This window comes from Vulpes vulpes, chromosome 3, assembly GCF_048418805.1.
Source record: "Vulpes vulpes isolate BD-2025 chromosome 3, VulVul3, whole genome shotgun sequence".
Taxonomy (NCBI): domain Eukaryota; kingdom Metazoa; phylum Chordata; class Mammalia; order Carnivora; family Canidae; genus Vulpes; species Vulpes vulpes.
In genome coordinates, this window is record NC_132782.1 from 38,210,791 (window position 1) to 38,225,472 (window position 14,682).

A 14,682-nucleotide genomic window follows, 5' to 3' on the forward strand; every position below is an offset into this window, starting at 1 on the left:
TCTCCCTCTGCCTGTGTCTCTGCCTCTCTGTTTCTCTACAAATAAATGAAATCTTAAAAAAAAAAAAAAAAGATTTAAGTCAGATTCTGACTTTAGAACTCAACCCCAAGGGAAAAAAATGACTATACTATAATCTGAGCTGCCTATGGCACTGCCACAGAGAAGAGCCCAGGGATCCATTCTTACATTGGAAAATTTTCCTCTATCAGCAAACTTGCCTTCTTTCCTGCTCAGAAAGGCTTGGGGTCCTGTCCTGTGGACACTGCTTGCTGGTATAGGAAGTCAGTGTTTCTGTTTTATCAATTAGAATACTCTGGCTTGGATTAACAGAATGCTCAACTAAATTTGGCTTAAAGGGTGAGGATTTGTTTGTCTCATTTAATAAGAAATCCAAAGTTAGGCAGTCCTAAAGTTGGTGAATGGTCGAGTGATTTCAGGGTTCTGGGCTTCCCCTTAGACTTTCAATATGGCTATCCCTGTCTCAGCATTTTATCCTCCTACAGCATCTGTCCTACAGCCACTTTTCCTGGTTTGTGTGTTTGTGTTTATGTGTGTGTATGTGTGTGTGTGTGTGTGAGAGAGAGAGAGAGAGAGAGAGAGAAATCAAACAGGAAAAACTTTCCCATTAACCCCATGTGGACCTCCTCATACATCTTATTATCTAGGATGATGTCACATCATGTTCTAGGTGCACAGGAGGCTGGAAAGCAAGTCCTTAGAATATTCACATGGCACAGTGAGAGGTAGGCTCTGATTATAGAAAGGAGGTGGAGAGTGGCTGTTGGCTGGGCAATCAACAGTATTTGCATGGGTGTATATGTTTGCATGTGTGAGTAAGAGAGAAAGAAATCTCTTTGTTGTTGTTGTTGTTCTTCTTCTTTTTAATGGCTCAAGGCTCTTGTTCCCAGCTAAAGTTGTATGTGAACTCATAGCAGAATTTTGACCTGCCACCCTGGGGGGTGGGCGGGTGGATGATGGCATTTGGGCTAAAATTGCCTTGGTTTCCTATGACACAATCAGAACATTATGGTTTGTTTTAGTTTCTTAGAATTTTGATTTTGTGATTTCAGGTTGAGCCCAGAAATCTTCCTGAAACGCCCAGTGGTTGAAGGAAATCGTTGGAGGTTGGACTGCATTCTTAAACGAAAAGCAGTACGTATTCCAAACACATGCTCATGTAATTTTTGAAATGTTTATTTTCTCTGAAATGTCTTTCATACATAAGTATGACTTTTTTCTTTAGAGTTTGACAAAAAGTCAAATACATGATGTTTTCAAGTTTATTTGGTTCTGGCTTTTTTTCCTCTTACTCTTGGCTACATAAATATTTTCGCCTAACTCACAGTATGAATTATATTAGGAACTCTAATTTTTGATTTTTAATCAGTTATGGGCAGTTAATTTTATGGGCAAAAACATTGTAACAGGATTTTATTATTGAATAATAAAGGGTGAAATGAAATGTAACATTTTATTTTATTCATTATTCTGCCATTTGACCAACAGATAAAGTCATGAGGAGAATGATTACAGTTAGAGGGGCCAAGCAAATGTTGAAGAGTGTCAAAGAGGAGGGACATTAAGAATTGGCTGTTTCTTTGGTTCCAGTTATGGGACAGTTCATGGTAAAAATGGGAAATTGTTTCCTCTCTGTTGACCCTGTAGATTCTGGGTGAGCACTGAGTACATCCTTCTTGGTATAAAAAGTAAGTAACTGAAGCAGTATAGGCTCACCAATGACTACTTTACATTCGTATTTTTTAAAGATTTTATTTATTTATTCATGAGAGACACAGAGAGAGAGGCAGAGACACAGGCAGAGGGAGAAGTAGGCTCCTCATGGGGAGCCCAGTGTGGGACTCGATCCCAGGACCCTGGGATCATGACCTGAGCTGAAGGCAGACGCTCAACTGCTGAGCCACCCAAGCATCCCTATATTCATATTTCTAATGAATGTTATTATATAGCTGTCTCTCAACCAAATTAAATTAAGTTGAATTAGAATAGATCTGGATTTCTTATTAATCATGTCCAAATTAGGAAGTGCTGACCTTTTTTACTATTAGTTGAAATTGTCTTAGTTTTTCTTATTCTATCATTAAACATTCTAGCATTTGTAGATCCTGGGTGGTGGAGTAGCATTTTTTTTTTTTTTTAGTTGTGACTCATTTCTTCTTTCCCATTCTCCACATTCCCCTTTCCTTTTCCCACTCATGAGTCTCCCTTCTTTTTTTTTTTTTTTAAGATCTTATTTATTTATTCAAGACAGAGAGAGAGAGAGAGAGGCAGAGACACAGGCAGAGGGAGAAGCAGGCTCCATGCAGGGAGCCCGACTGGGACTCGATCCCAGGTCTCCAGGATCATACCCTGGGCTCAGTGCCAAACTGCTGGGCCACCAGGGCTGACCGAGTCTCCCTTCTTTCAGTGTCTTTTTCCCATGTCTTGCTTTAAGATCTCTGAAGATATCCATGGATAGAGTCGAACCCCACTGCTAATACATTGATGGAAGAAGAAGCTGATAAAGTTTATTTCAAACACATGTTCTGCCCAATAGCATCCTCTTTGTGGCTAGTCTATTTCATTGTCTCAACAGAATTCCGTTCGCAGGATTGGAAATTCTGATCCTGAAAAGCATGATTTGCATATTCATTAAATAATTTAGCGTAGAGTTATTGAGTGTCTCCTATGACCCAAGTACTACACTAATTACTAAAGATGCCATGTGTGTGAATAGGATTCCATCCCTGCCCATGGAGGGCTTGCTAAAGGACTCATGTCCTGGGTTCAGTCCTAGTCTTACCAAATTTCTATCTATATATTAAATGGGCTATAACTTTCTCTGTGGTTCTGTCTGTGAAATGGCATCTTTCTCATCTGTCCTCAAGACTCCATTTCAGTTTGAGTGCCTGGGTGGCTTGGTTAAGTGTCTGCCTTCAGCTCAGGTTGTGATCTCAGGGTCCTGGGATCGAGCCCCATGTCGGGCTCCTGCTCAGTGGGGAGCTCCTGCTCAGGGCCTCTTCCCTGCCCCTTCTTCTGCTCATGAGCTCACTCTCTCGCTCTGTCTTGCTCTTTCTTTTCTCTTTCTCTCTCATTATCTCTCTCCAATAAATAAAATTGTAGTTAAGTTGTTCCAATCTTGCCTAGTAGTTGTCAGCTATACTAGTAAATCCTCTTTATGGTACCTATCCAACACTTCACTGTTGTAGGTTTCAGTCAACTATGAAACTATGAGTGCCTACTATGTGCAGGGCACTTGGCTTATCAAATGGGGATGTACATAAATAAAAGACACAATTCCTGACCTGAAAGAGGTTAAAACTCAAGAGTCAGCTGGGTACAGAGACAGTGCCAAGTTTCAAAGGTGGGAGAGAGACCATTGGGTCACTCTAGTGGGGAAGCCCCTCACAATATGAGGAATTTAGGGCAGTTAGAGTGGGCAAAAAAGTTTGAAATGAAAGGAAGAGGTGTCTGGGTGTAGAAAATGTGGTGAGGAAACATTCTGGAGGCAAGAATTCTGAAGGCTTGGTCAGTGATGGTAAAGTGACAAGGTTGATTATGCCCGAGTATTGGCTTAAGTAGGATGCCAGGTCAAGTTGGGAAGGTAGTTGCAACCAGATGTGGAGGCTTGTGGGCCAAGTCAGTGGTTTGGATTTTATGGAAGAAAGTGGGGGAACTACTGGGGAATGGGGCCTGGTAGAGGGAGGATGATATGATCAAGATGGTGTGTTAAGAAGGTGAATCTGGCAGTGGGAGGAAGTGGGGATAATCCAGGCTCAAGGAGCTCAATTCTAGCTGACTTGAGTGTGAGGCGTCTACAGGACATCTGAGTAAATCAGAAAGCTCATAAATCCCTCTGGAGGTTGGTCTCCCTGTCATGGAGGCCTGGCCCTCCATGCCATGCTAGTTCTCATGTGTTTGCTTTCCCCTTAGACTATTGGCCAATTCACGTTTCTATCACTAGCATGGCTTTTCTTTGCTGTAATGGCCCATGAGTCCTGGTGAGGTCCTCTAGGTGAACAGCATGGCCAAGTAAATATTATTGTGTGATAATGGTGTTCTTTTTAATTTCATCTCCTTCATGAAACTTTAAATTTTTAGATTGTGCACAATAATTTTAAAAATTTCCTAAGGAAATAGTAATACTACTTAAAATATTAATTTCCTACTGGTATATTTGGCACAATTGCTCTTCCTTGATCTAGCTGTGCCATATTATTTTGGTCATAAATTTTTACCTCCTGGACCATTCTAAATTGATATTTTCTATGTCTATAAACACTGCTTCACATAAATAATTTAGTTTCTGAAAGCCACTACCTTCACAAAGTACTAGGTTGAAAATAACATTTATTCTCATGTTAATGAGTCCTGTGGTCCACAAGGCTGATTAAAATAAAGACTTTTTCTTTCTATCTCAGTGTGTAGATTTATGGGGAGGAATTTAGTGTCTCTGCCTCATAGCCAAGATATAGGCAAACATTTCTTATAATGGCAGTTTTTAGGGAAGAAATACAATATTTTGTTTCTCTAGTGATAGCAAAGTTGGTGTTTTCCTATTTCTTTGGCCTTTTGATAAGCAGTGTTATCATTTAAAATAGTATAAGGCAACCTTGACTTACAGACTGATGACAACTCAAGTCAGCATACCAGGGTTTGCCACAGATCTGCATTTACTGCACCAAGAGCTGAGATAATTTGCATCATAGTTATGACAACTGTATTCCTGTACCCACTGTGTATATTTCAGCCTTAGAAATATGTGATATTTCTGATGGGTCTTATGTCAAAAGAATCTTCCAAATGCAGTAACCTGGAGGCTTAGAGAAAGGAGCTTAGGTCCTCAGGGGGGATGTTGTCGTCAGACAATTTCTGTCCTGGATCAGAAGGCACATTGTAGAGTTGCAGTCGGTGATCATCAGGAGGAAAAGATGTTCAGGTTTGTCAAATGAGGCAAATAATCACATCTTAAGGCAGAAAAATCAAACAAGATCTTATCAAAGTCCTGGGCTAGAAGGGCCTTCTGGGAAGGCGAGAATATGTTTTGAACCTTGAGGACTGTGCTTCAAATGGAACTGGTTAAAAAAAAAAAAGGGCATAGGAGCATTTGTGCTCTTTCACATGGCTTACATTTGAATGACAAGGATATGATTTCCTTTTGTCCTTTACTTTTCATTTTCCCAAAATATCGTGCCCTCTGGGGAAGTCCTTGCGAATGATAAAATTAGGGTAGTTCTTGGGATTGCATAAGTTAGGCAGTGGACAGACTTGGCTGCATTCAGAAAATATTTTGACCACTATACTTCAAATAATTAGAGAAAAATCTGGCTCAAAGTAGTCTCCTTGACTTCAACTATAAAGAATTCTTATTTTTTGTTGTCTTTACATGTGTTTTGCATATGTAAAGCTCCTAAGAATTCCTACCCTGCATAGCATTATGTCTACTCTACTTGATTCAAAACTAATTAAAAAGGAGGACAGAGCTTTCATCTCTTAAAGCTCAGGTTTCATGACGTTTATTCCATATTTACACTGTGAAGTGAATTCTGCTAACCTTTGGGTTACATGACTTCAGCAGAGATAAGAAACATGGCATCACGTAGCCCACTCCATGCCATCCATTTTCTACTTCCCCTATTAATACTTTTCTTCCTCTTCCCCAAGCAAAAAAATAGTTTCCCTTAGGGTCATGAAAAGGCATTGGTAAAACATTGGATGCTCCCAATGTGTATTTCAAATTACAGAATTAACATCAGTCCTTTTTTCTTTTCTAACTTGACTTTCATTTTACGCAAGTATTTCCCACATTTTGTGTAAGTCTGCTTTATTATGACCTGCAAATGGCTTTGTTGCCAAGAAACATTTTTCCTTTGCCCTTTCTAGTTTAGAGTTTATGATACTGTTGTAACACCCTGACCAAAGAAGAGGAATTTATTGTTTTATGATCATAGAAATCTTGTCACTAATTAACCACTCATTGTAATATAGGTGGAAGTAAATACTTGTAAACCAGACCACCTAAAATGAACTGTTTCCTTCAATTACTTCCTTATTTGTTCTCTGTATATATGCTAAAAAAGACTTAAAAAGTCCTTTTACCCTGTTTCCTTTGGAGTTAATTTATTTCAATGAGAAAAGACAAAATATAAAAGAAAATGTCAGGCAGTAATAGATGGATGGTAATAATGTAATCCATTACTGCTAACATCTCTATTATTTCCAAAAATCCATTAGTTAGGTAGGTAAATGGAAAACTATAAGATTTAGGCCAGTTTCTACTACTATCCTTCAAGAATAGTAATTTCATAAACCTGAGAAGCAGACTTTCATCCCTTTAAAACAAATGAACCATGATGAAAGAAGTCAGGTGTAACATTTTATAATTTAGGTTGCCCTTTTGGGTTTTAAAGTTTATATTATATTTTTTGATGGGAGTCTATTTTTTTTCACTGTTACCCAGAGCTGAATCCTGAAATATTTAAATAGAGTAAATATGAACAGTAGAGGTAAAAAACAATATTCTAGTTTTCATTTAAACCCTCCATCAGTGGTTTATCACAGAGCACTAAGTGGCCAAACTGTTAGAAGTTAATCTGCTCATTTCTTGCTTACACTTTTCACTTCCTATTTCTTTACTCCTATCTGCACTTATGTACTTGGTTGCAATAATAGTTGCATAATAATAATTACTAATAAGCTAGTTCCAAAATTCAGCTGTTAACTAGAAATAAGATGTATATATTTTTATCCTATTTTTTTTAGTCAGAATGGATCTTATAGTACTCAAATTTCCTTAATGCAGCTTAAATACATGTATTTAGTATGTTCCTCCAAAAATGTATACACTTGACACATGTTACACCAGGAAAACAGAATGTTAGTATTTTGAAGTCATGTGTTCTTATAACAATTTGGGGGCCAGAACATGCTTCTTCATATTGGCAGACCAGTATTGGGGAACTATCTCTATATATTTGGCTTACTCTAAGATATTATATCCTGCAACCTACAAATATTAACTCCAATGTTTTTTTAACATTTTTATAGCATTGCAAAAGTAACCAGTTTTAATAAATTAGATGTGTTCAACCCAGTTGACTTCTTAAATTAATGACTCCAATTTCCATTATGAACTATGCCTAATTACCATGGATTGTTAATTTAAATTGTAACTAAATTGTTCTTTGCCACTATCGTTTTATTAGATGTGCCTGCATCTCTAATACTTTAGGAAGTACTGTATCATGGAAAAATTCTTGCCTTTTATCCCTAGGATATTAAATGCCAAGGTGTAGGCATTTATAGACATTAATGTGTATGTGGTATGTTTCAGAGTGCCTTCAAAGCTACTGGAGGTAGAAAACTCAAATTCAAATCTTGCGAACTGCAAAGGCAATACTGAGAATGCAAACCTAAAAAAGTAAAAAGGGTCATACGATAAGCGGGGGGTAAATAAAATAAGAGTTTCCTGGAGGACTCCATTTTGAACTCTGTGTTGGTGAGGGAACCATGTGAATGGCCAGGGAAAAGAGGAAGGACATTCAGGTCGGGGGCAGTTGAGTACAGGTTAAACCTTATCATTACCCAGAACTAGAGGAGAAAGTACTAGTTTGTTTGTTTGTTTGTTTGTTTAGACAACCAGCTGTCAGACATTGTCTTTTTCATAGTTAATGTTAATAAAAATTGTTATCTGCATAGCATGTTAAAGTTTATCAGGCCCTTTTGATTTAATTTGACCCTCACCATGGCCTTGTCTATCAAGTCCAAGGTCTAAGGCTGGATCAATGTTAATAGTGTGCTGTTGTTAAAACTCAGGCATTTTTTAATGTTAAAGAAACCGACTTCCAAAGAAGTCATTTCAGAAACAGATATTAATGTTGTAATTGTGGGTTAAGAGAATGAATCAGTATATTCATCTTTTGGAGATAAGAAATAGGTCTTTCATCTAAATATTTTTAATGAAGAAAAATTCTATTAAAACACTCCAGGAACATTTAAGGGATATTTAGTATAATTTATTGCATCAGAGTTTTGTGTCAAGCTAGTTGAAGTATAATAAAAGCAAACCAGAAACTCTAATCCTGTAACATGAATCAGGCCAAAACTTTCCTCAATGATAAGTGTTTGAAAATGTTCAGAGTGTAAGATCATCAGACACTTTTAGCAGATAAGGTTACTATTTCAGCCTTTCGGCTGTAATTCATCAAATATTGACACTATCTCTTGGTATGACAAGTTATAGGATTAGAAAGGAGATAAATTTTTATTTTTGATATTTGTATCTTAAAATACACTTATATTTCACCTTCTTGTATTGCATTTTTCTTTCTTTTTTTTTGTATTGCATTTTTCATTAACTATTTTATTCTTGTTTGTGGAAGAAAGTTTATAATATGCAGGAAGGAAAAAGAGAAAAATCATAACCTACTTTTAGAAATTCTCATTCCTCTTTGTGTTTTCTCTTGTAACAGCAACAGGGAGTGAGAATCTTTGTAATGCTCTACAAAGAGGTGGAACTTGCTCTTGGAATCAACAGTGAATACAGCAAGAGGACTTTGATGCGTCTACACCCCAACATAAAGGTATTAAATTCATCCTTTTGAACAATAGTTCTTCTTTATTATTCTGAGGTTTTTCAGATGTGTTTTGCCTTAAGCAGTGTAATCTGTTGAATTCCCTAATATGTATTTTGAATAAATTGCATTATATCCTTCCTAGAAATAAAACAAAATACTCTAGTTCCTTATACTTCTGATATTGATGAAGTCAGCAGAGTTCATATTTCTGTTTCTCTTACCCTGATAATTTAGCCAAGAACACACCTTCTGGAATTGTTTTAATATTCAGGCGCTCTGCCAAGTTCCCATGCTCCTCATTTAGATTATCCTGGAAGCTTTTAGATATGGTCTCCTTGTGACATCCCTTGAATGCTGATAGCAACAGAGAGCTCCTCTAGGATTTAAGAAGTTTTTTCTTAATAGTGTATTGTGTAAAAAACTAATAAAGTAAATAAACACAATAATAATAAACTTGAAAAAAGCTATTTGATACTTACCAAAGATTTAAGGCCTATCGGTAGTTCTTGCTCAGTCATTGAGATATGTCAAAGCAATGAATTAATAAATCTCTAGCAGGCTTAAAGCATTTAACAATCATATATTTTATTTGGCTAAAAAAAGATGTTCCATGTAGATAGTAATCAAAAGAAAGCAGGAGTGGCTGTACTAATATTATATGAAATTGACTTTTTCTATGAAATTGACTTTAAGTAGAAAAAGTTTATAGAAAACAAGGAAGGATATCATACATTAGTAAAAGTTTCAATGCAGCAAGAAGATATAGCAATTATGAACATGCGCCTACTTAATAATGACGACCACAATATATAAACCAAATATTGACAGATTTAAAGGGGAGAATAGACAGTTCTACAATAATAGTTGGACACTATAATATCCCACTCTCAATAATGATTGGTATAGACATACAGTGGAATATATTTCAGTCTTAAAAAGGAAGGAAATTCTTTTTTTTTTAATGAAACTCATTTATTCATAATCCCTCACCTAGAAAAAAAAATCACTATTCATATTTTGGTGCAATTTCTCCCCAGGTCTTCTTCCCCCTTACACATGCACACACACATTTCTATTTATAGAATTGGATTATACCACACATGCTCTTTGGAAACCTTCGTTTTCACTTAAAATGCATAGAGCATTTATTTAAGTTTATCAACACCCTCCTTCCTTTTAAATGGCTACTGGTCCCCACTGTAATGGTAGGCCATGATATTCAGCTCCTACGGTGGGGAAGTTTAGGTGGTTTCCAGTTTTTTTCCATCATCAAAAGTGCTCCTGTCTTGTCCCACCATTTCCTGTGCCTCTGTCAGACTATTTGCTTGCAAGTAGAGTTGCTAAACAGCAGGTTATACACACACTAAGAGTTACTGGGGTGTACTGCCGAGTTGCCCAACCAAAGGGCATTATCAGCCTTTATTACTTTGAGAAGTGAGTGAGAGCATCTGTCTCTCCCCATCCTCATTTTCACAAGGTATCATTAAAAAAAAAAAATTGTTAATGCCGTTAAAGATTGTGAGGCTGGAGGTTAGCGTCTTGAACCCAGCACAGCACTTCTCAGGCAGAAAAGGTTCAGGCAGGGGGTGTATTTAGAGCCCTCACAGATGGATTTGGGGGAAGCAAATCACATATAGGAGAATGCTTTTAACGTATGGGCAATGGCAGTGACTGGGAGGTTCTCTGTCAGTTTTAATGTGTAGACTCAAGAGACCGCTTCGGCCATCAGCACTGACACTTTAAAGAGGTTGACACTGGTAGCAGGGGAAACATGGTCGCACATGGAAATGAAGCCCCGCACTGCCTTCTCTTACCCTCTTCCTGGTGATTCCAAGCAAAGGCCCAGCATTTTGACTCTCTGTTATAAAAATCATCCTGGCTTTTTATTATTATTATTATTATTGGAATTCAATTTGCCAACATATAGTATAACACCCAGTGCTCATCCCATCAAGTGCCCCCCTCAGTGCCCATCACCCAGTCACCCCCACCCCCCACCCACCGCCTACCCCCAACAGGAAGGAAATTCTGACATACACTAAAACATAGATGAACCTTGAAGACATTATTCTGTATGAAATAAGCCAATCAAAGGAAGGCAAATATTGTATGGTTCTATTTATATATATAAGTCCAAGTCAGAGACAGAGTAGAATGGTGTTTCTAGGGGTTACAGGAAGGACAGAATGGGGAGTTATTGTTCAATGGGTACAGAGGTTTGCAAAACGAAGGGTTCTGGAGATAGTGGTATGATCAAATGATATGAGTGTACTTTACGCCACTGTACTGTACATTTAAAAATGGTTAATATGGTAAATTTTATGTGTATTTTACCACACATAAAAGAAGTAGGTTACTAAAAAAAGTAGTCTCAAAATTTTTTGGAATGTTTCTACTTAGAAGATCTACAAAAATAGGTCAGTCTGGGATCATTTAAAAAGAATTCTGTTTGAAAGCAGGAGGTTAATATCTTCTAAAAATATCTTTCAAATCAAGAACTGACAAAGTATGCATATCCCTATATCCATATGCTTGCCATTTTAATCCAATGGCTGCCAAAATATCAATATACCTATTAAAAATTTTGTCAGAGATAGATGTTGGTTAAACATTTTTTGAGGTTTTTTTTTTTTTTTAAAAAATAATATCAGGTATAATGGAATTCTTTAAAGTGGAAAAATGAATCAGCTTATGTCGAGCTGACTTACTGAACTATATGGCCAAATTACTAGCTAAATGGCAGCTGCCCCAAAATGTGGTATGGGGTGGTGCTGGTGGAGAAGCTTAAAAAGTAACTAAAAGTCTTCCTCTTCTAAATACTGAGAATGAAATTAGAACTTTGGTGTATACATAGCACATTTTGGTATTTGAATTCTAGAGAATGCTATTCAGGGGAGAATGGCTAAAATTGACAACTGAGGAAACAACAGTTGTTGGCGAGGATGAGGATAAAGGGGAACCCTCTTACACTGTTGGTGGGAATGCAAACTGGTGCAGCCACTCTGGAAAACAGTATGGGGGTTTCTCAAGAAGTTAAAAATAGAGCTACCCTGAGATCCAGCAATTGCACTACGAGGTATTTATCCAAAGGATACAAAAATAGTGATTCGAAAGGGCACATGCACCCCAATGTTTATAGCAGCAATGTCCATAATAGCCAAAATATGGAAAGAGCCCAGATGTCCACCAACTGATGAATAGATACAGAAGAAGTGGTGTATATATATATATATATATATATATATATATATATATATGAATATGACTCAGCCATCACAAAGAATGAAATCTTGCCATTTGCAATGACATGGATGGAACTAGAGTGTATTATCTTAAGTGAAATAAGTCAGTCAGAGAAAGACAAGTACCATGTGATTTCACTCATATGTGGAATTTAAGAAACAAAAACAGATGAACCCAGGGGAAGGAAAAATAAAGTTAGATAAAAACAGGGAGGCAAAAAAAAAAAAAAAAAGGGAGGCAAACAGTAAGAGGCTCTTATCCATAGAAAACAAACTGAGGGTTGCTGGAGGGGAGGAGGTGGGGGGACGGGCTAATTGGATGATGGGCACTAAGGAGGGCACGTGATGTAACGAGCACTGGGTGTTATGTACAAGTAGCGAATCACTAAATTCTACCCTTGAAACTAATATTACACTAAATATTAACTAACTTGAATTTAAATGAAGTCTTGAAAGAGGACCAAAGCAGAACAGAAAAGAAAGGAAGGAAGGAAGGAAGGAAGAAAGAAAGAAGAAACAAAGAAAGAAAGAAAGAAAGAAGAAAGAAAGAAAGAAAGAAAGAAAGAAAGAAAGAAAGAAAGAAAGAAAGAAAGAAAATGCTATTCAAGGGAGAAGACAGATCTGTTTTATTACAAAATGAAGGACATTTTAAAAAGTGCATCACCTGTGGTGTTTCTTTTCCCTCCCAAGGTGATGAGGCACCCAGATCATGTGTCATCCAGCGTGTATCTGTGGGCTCATCATGAGAAAATTGTGGTCATCGACCAGTCAGTGGCCTTTGTGGGTGGGATCGACCTGGCCTATGGAAGGTGGGATGATAACGAACACAGACTCACGGACGTGGGCAGTGTGAAGCGTGTCACCGGAGGACCGTCGTCTCTGGGGTCTTTCACAGTAAGTGGATTTCACCTCTATGGAACTGCGTAGAAGGGACATGATTTGTATAACTGCGTTAATAGCGGGACTGATTGGTTGGTCGAATGAGGGGTGGCGTACCCCTGTATGAGCAGACCTGGTTTCAAACACCACCTGGCAAGTGTGTAACATCGCATCTCTTACTCTCAGTTTCTTCTCTTGTAAGAGAAAAGAGATCCAATAGTGCGTTTGATAGCTCAGAGCAGCTCCTTTGTTTTCCATTTAAACAAAGGACTCATTTCTCATGTGGAAAAAAAGTCCATAAAAATATGGATCGATTGGGCTTTAAGTTAAACAAGCAGACTTATTTATTACAAGCGCCTGCTGAGCCTTTTGAAATCTTCCTACTTAAAGACCTGCAAAATAGGGCAGGAGTCAAGGAGGGGCTTCTTTTGAATGCAGGAAGTTAATAACTTCTCGAAGTACCTTTCACATCAGGAGCTGCCAAGACACCCATATGCCCGTATCCACACGCAGTGCTGACTTGTTTCAGCCCTGACGGTGACCAACATATCAATACACTTATTATAATTTTGATGGGCTCACCTTTTTTTACTGCTGGATATGTTGGTGACCTTTCTGGAAAGAAAGAGTTGGTGAATAAGTAGCTGGGAAAATCATTAACAGAAAAAGCATTTATCAGAGGCAGAAGTTCGGTAGCTCAACGGTGACTATAATTCACGTAATTGTGTTTGGAATAAAAAGGTTAGTAGGGATGAAATTTCAAGAATTTGGCCTACTGAAGGAGGAGCTACAATGGAACGCCTGGTATCCCTGTGCTAGCCCTGACCCGGCTCCTAGGAATCCTCCACTGCCCTGTGGCTGACCTCACCCATATTGTGTGTGTGTTAGAGGGCCCCTGTCATGTGTGAACTTTACACTTCAGCTCAGCTGGAATTAAAGGATCGCATTGCAGCATACCTTACGCAGTGTCTTTTTTTTTTTTTTTTAATAATTTTTTCAGGCTGAAACAACGGAGTCCATGGAATCCCTAAGCCTGAAAAATGAAAAGGAGTCTAGTAAAAATGTGCCCACCTCGAAGAGTGTTGATGATATGGATTCAAAGCTGAAAGGAATAGGAAAGTCCAGAAAATTCTCTAAATTTAGCCTCTACAGGCAGCTCCACAGGCATCACCTGCACAATGTAGACAGCATCAGCAGCATTGACAGTGCCTCCAGTAAGTCTTCCTTTGCCAGGATGTATCTCGATAATTCTGTCCTGGACCCTGTGTTTACCAGTCTTTAAAACGCGTCTTCCTGGAATGGAGTCATAGGAGCGATGCTGACAGGTGGCTATATGGCCCTAGTCAATATCCTGCCATTTTGAGGCTTTGTTGGCCTCATTTAGAACAAATTGTTTTATTCACATACGTAGTCATCACGACCCCAATTCATACTTCTGATGGTAGCAGAACGACTAAGCGTTTCCAAAATAATGCCAAGTCACGAAGAGAAAAGCATTAGGTGTCCTTCACTTCTCAGGGAGGAAATTTCATTTCTCTTCCTATCCAGTGATACATGAAGCTTTTATCTTTAAACATTAGATTTTCTACATCTTATAAATTTGCTGTTCTTTCCAAATCTGTCTTAGAGCTCTGCAGTTTTCTGTTGCACAGAATTTATGACTGATTTTATAGACTTGCCCCATTTAAAAAATGATCGAGGCTGCTCTTCAGTTTAGAAAACTTGATGTGTATGTATTTCTCTGAGTAGAAAAAAAAAAAAGAACTCTCAACTTTCTCCAGGTTATTGTAATCACTGTAGAAGTCGTCAGAATTTAATCCATGGTTTAAAACCCCACCTGAAACTCTTTCGCTCTTCCAGTAAGTCTGAGCAGGGGCTCCCTAGACCTGACACGGGTAAGTGATGTGTGAAGCAGCAAATGTCCTTAGGCTTCCGCTTTTGCTGCATGAGCCGAGTGTGTTTCTGGATTGGCTTCCTGTTTGCACAGT

General features: G+C 38.0%; 1 protein-coding gene across 15 annotated transcripts in view; it reads left to right on the forward strand.

Moving 5' to 3' along the window:
* PLD1 (phospholipase D1) overlaps positions 1-14,682 on the forward strand; it is a 205,714-nt gene that overhangs the window by 119,685 nt on the left and 71,347 nt on the right. For 8 of the 15 annotated variants that reach the window (XM_072752219.1, XM_072752226.1, XM_072752221.1 and 5 more), the window contains exons 12-15: positions 1,071-1,152; positions 8,469-8,579; positions 12,506-12,709; positions 13,695-13,908. In XM_072752219.1, coding sequence (XP_072608320.1) covers positions 1,071-1,152; positions 8,469-8,579; positions 12,506-12,709; positions 13,695-13,908 — 611 coding nt within the window. Of the gene's footprint in view, positions 1-1,070; positions 1,153-8,468; positions 8,580-12,505; positions 12,710-13,694; positions 13,909-14,475; positions 14,590-14,682 lie in introns of all 15 variants that reach the window. The other 7 variants (XM_072752217.1, XM_072752223.1, XM_072752218.1 and 4 more) reach the window with 1 other exon arrangement.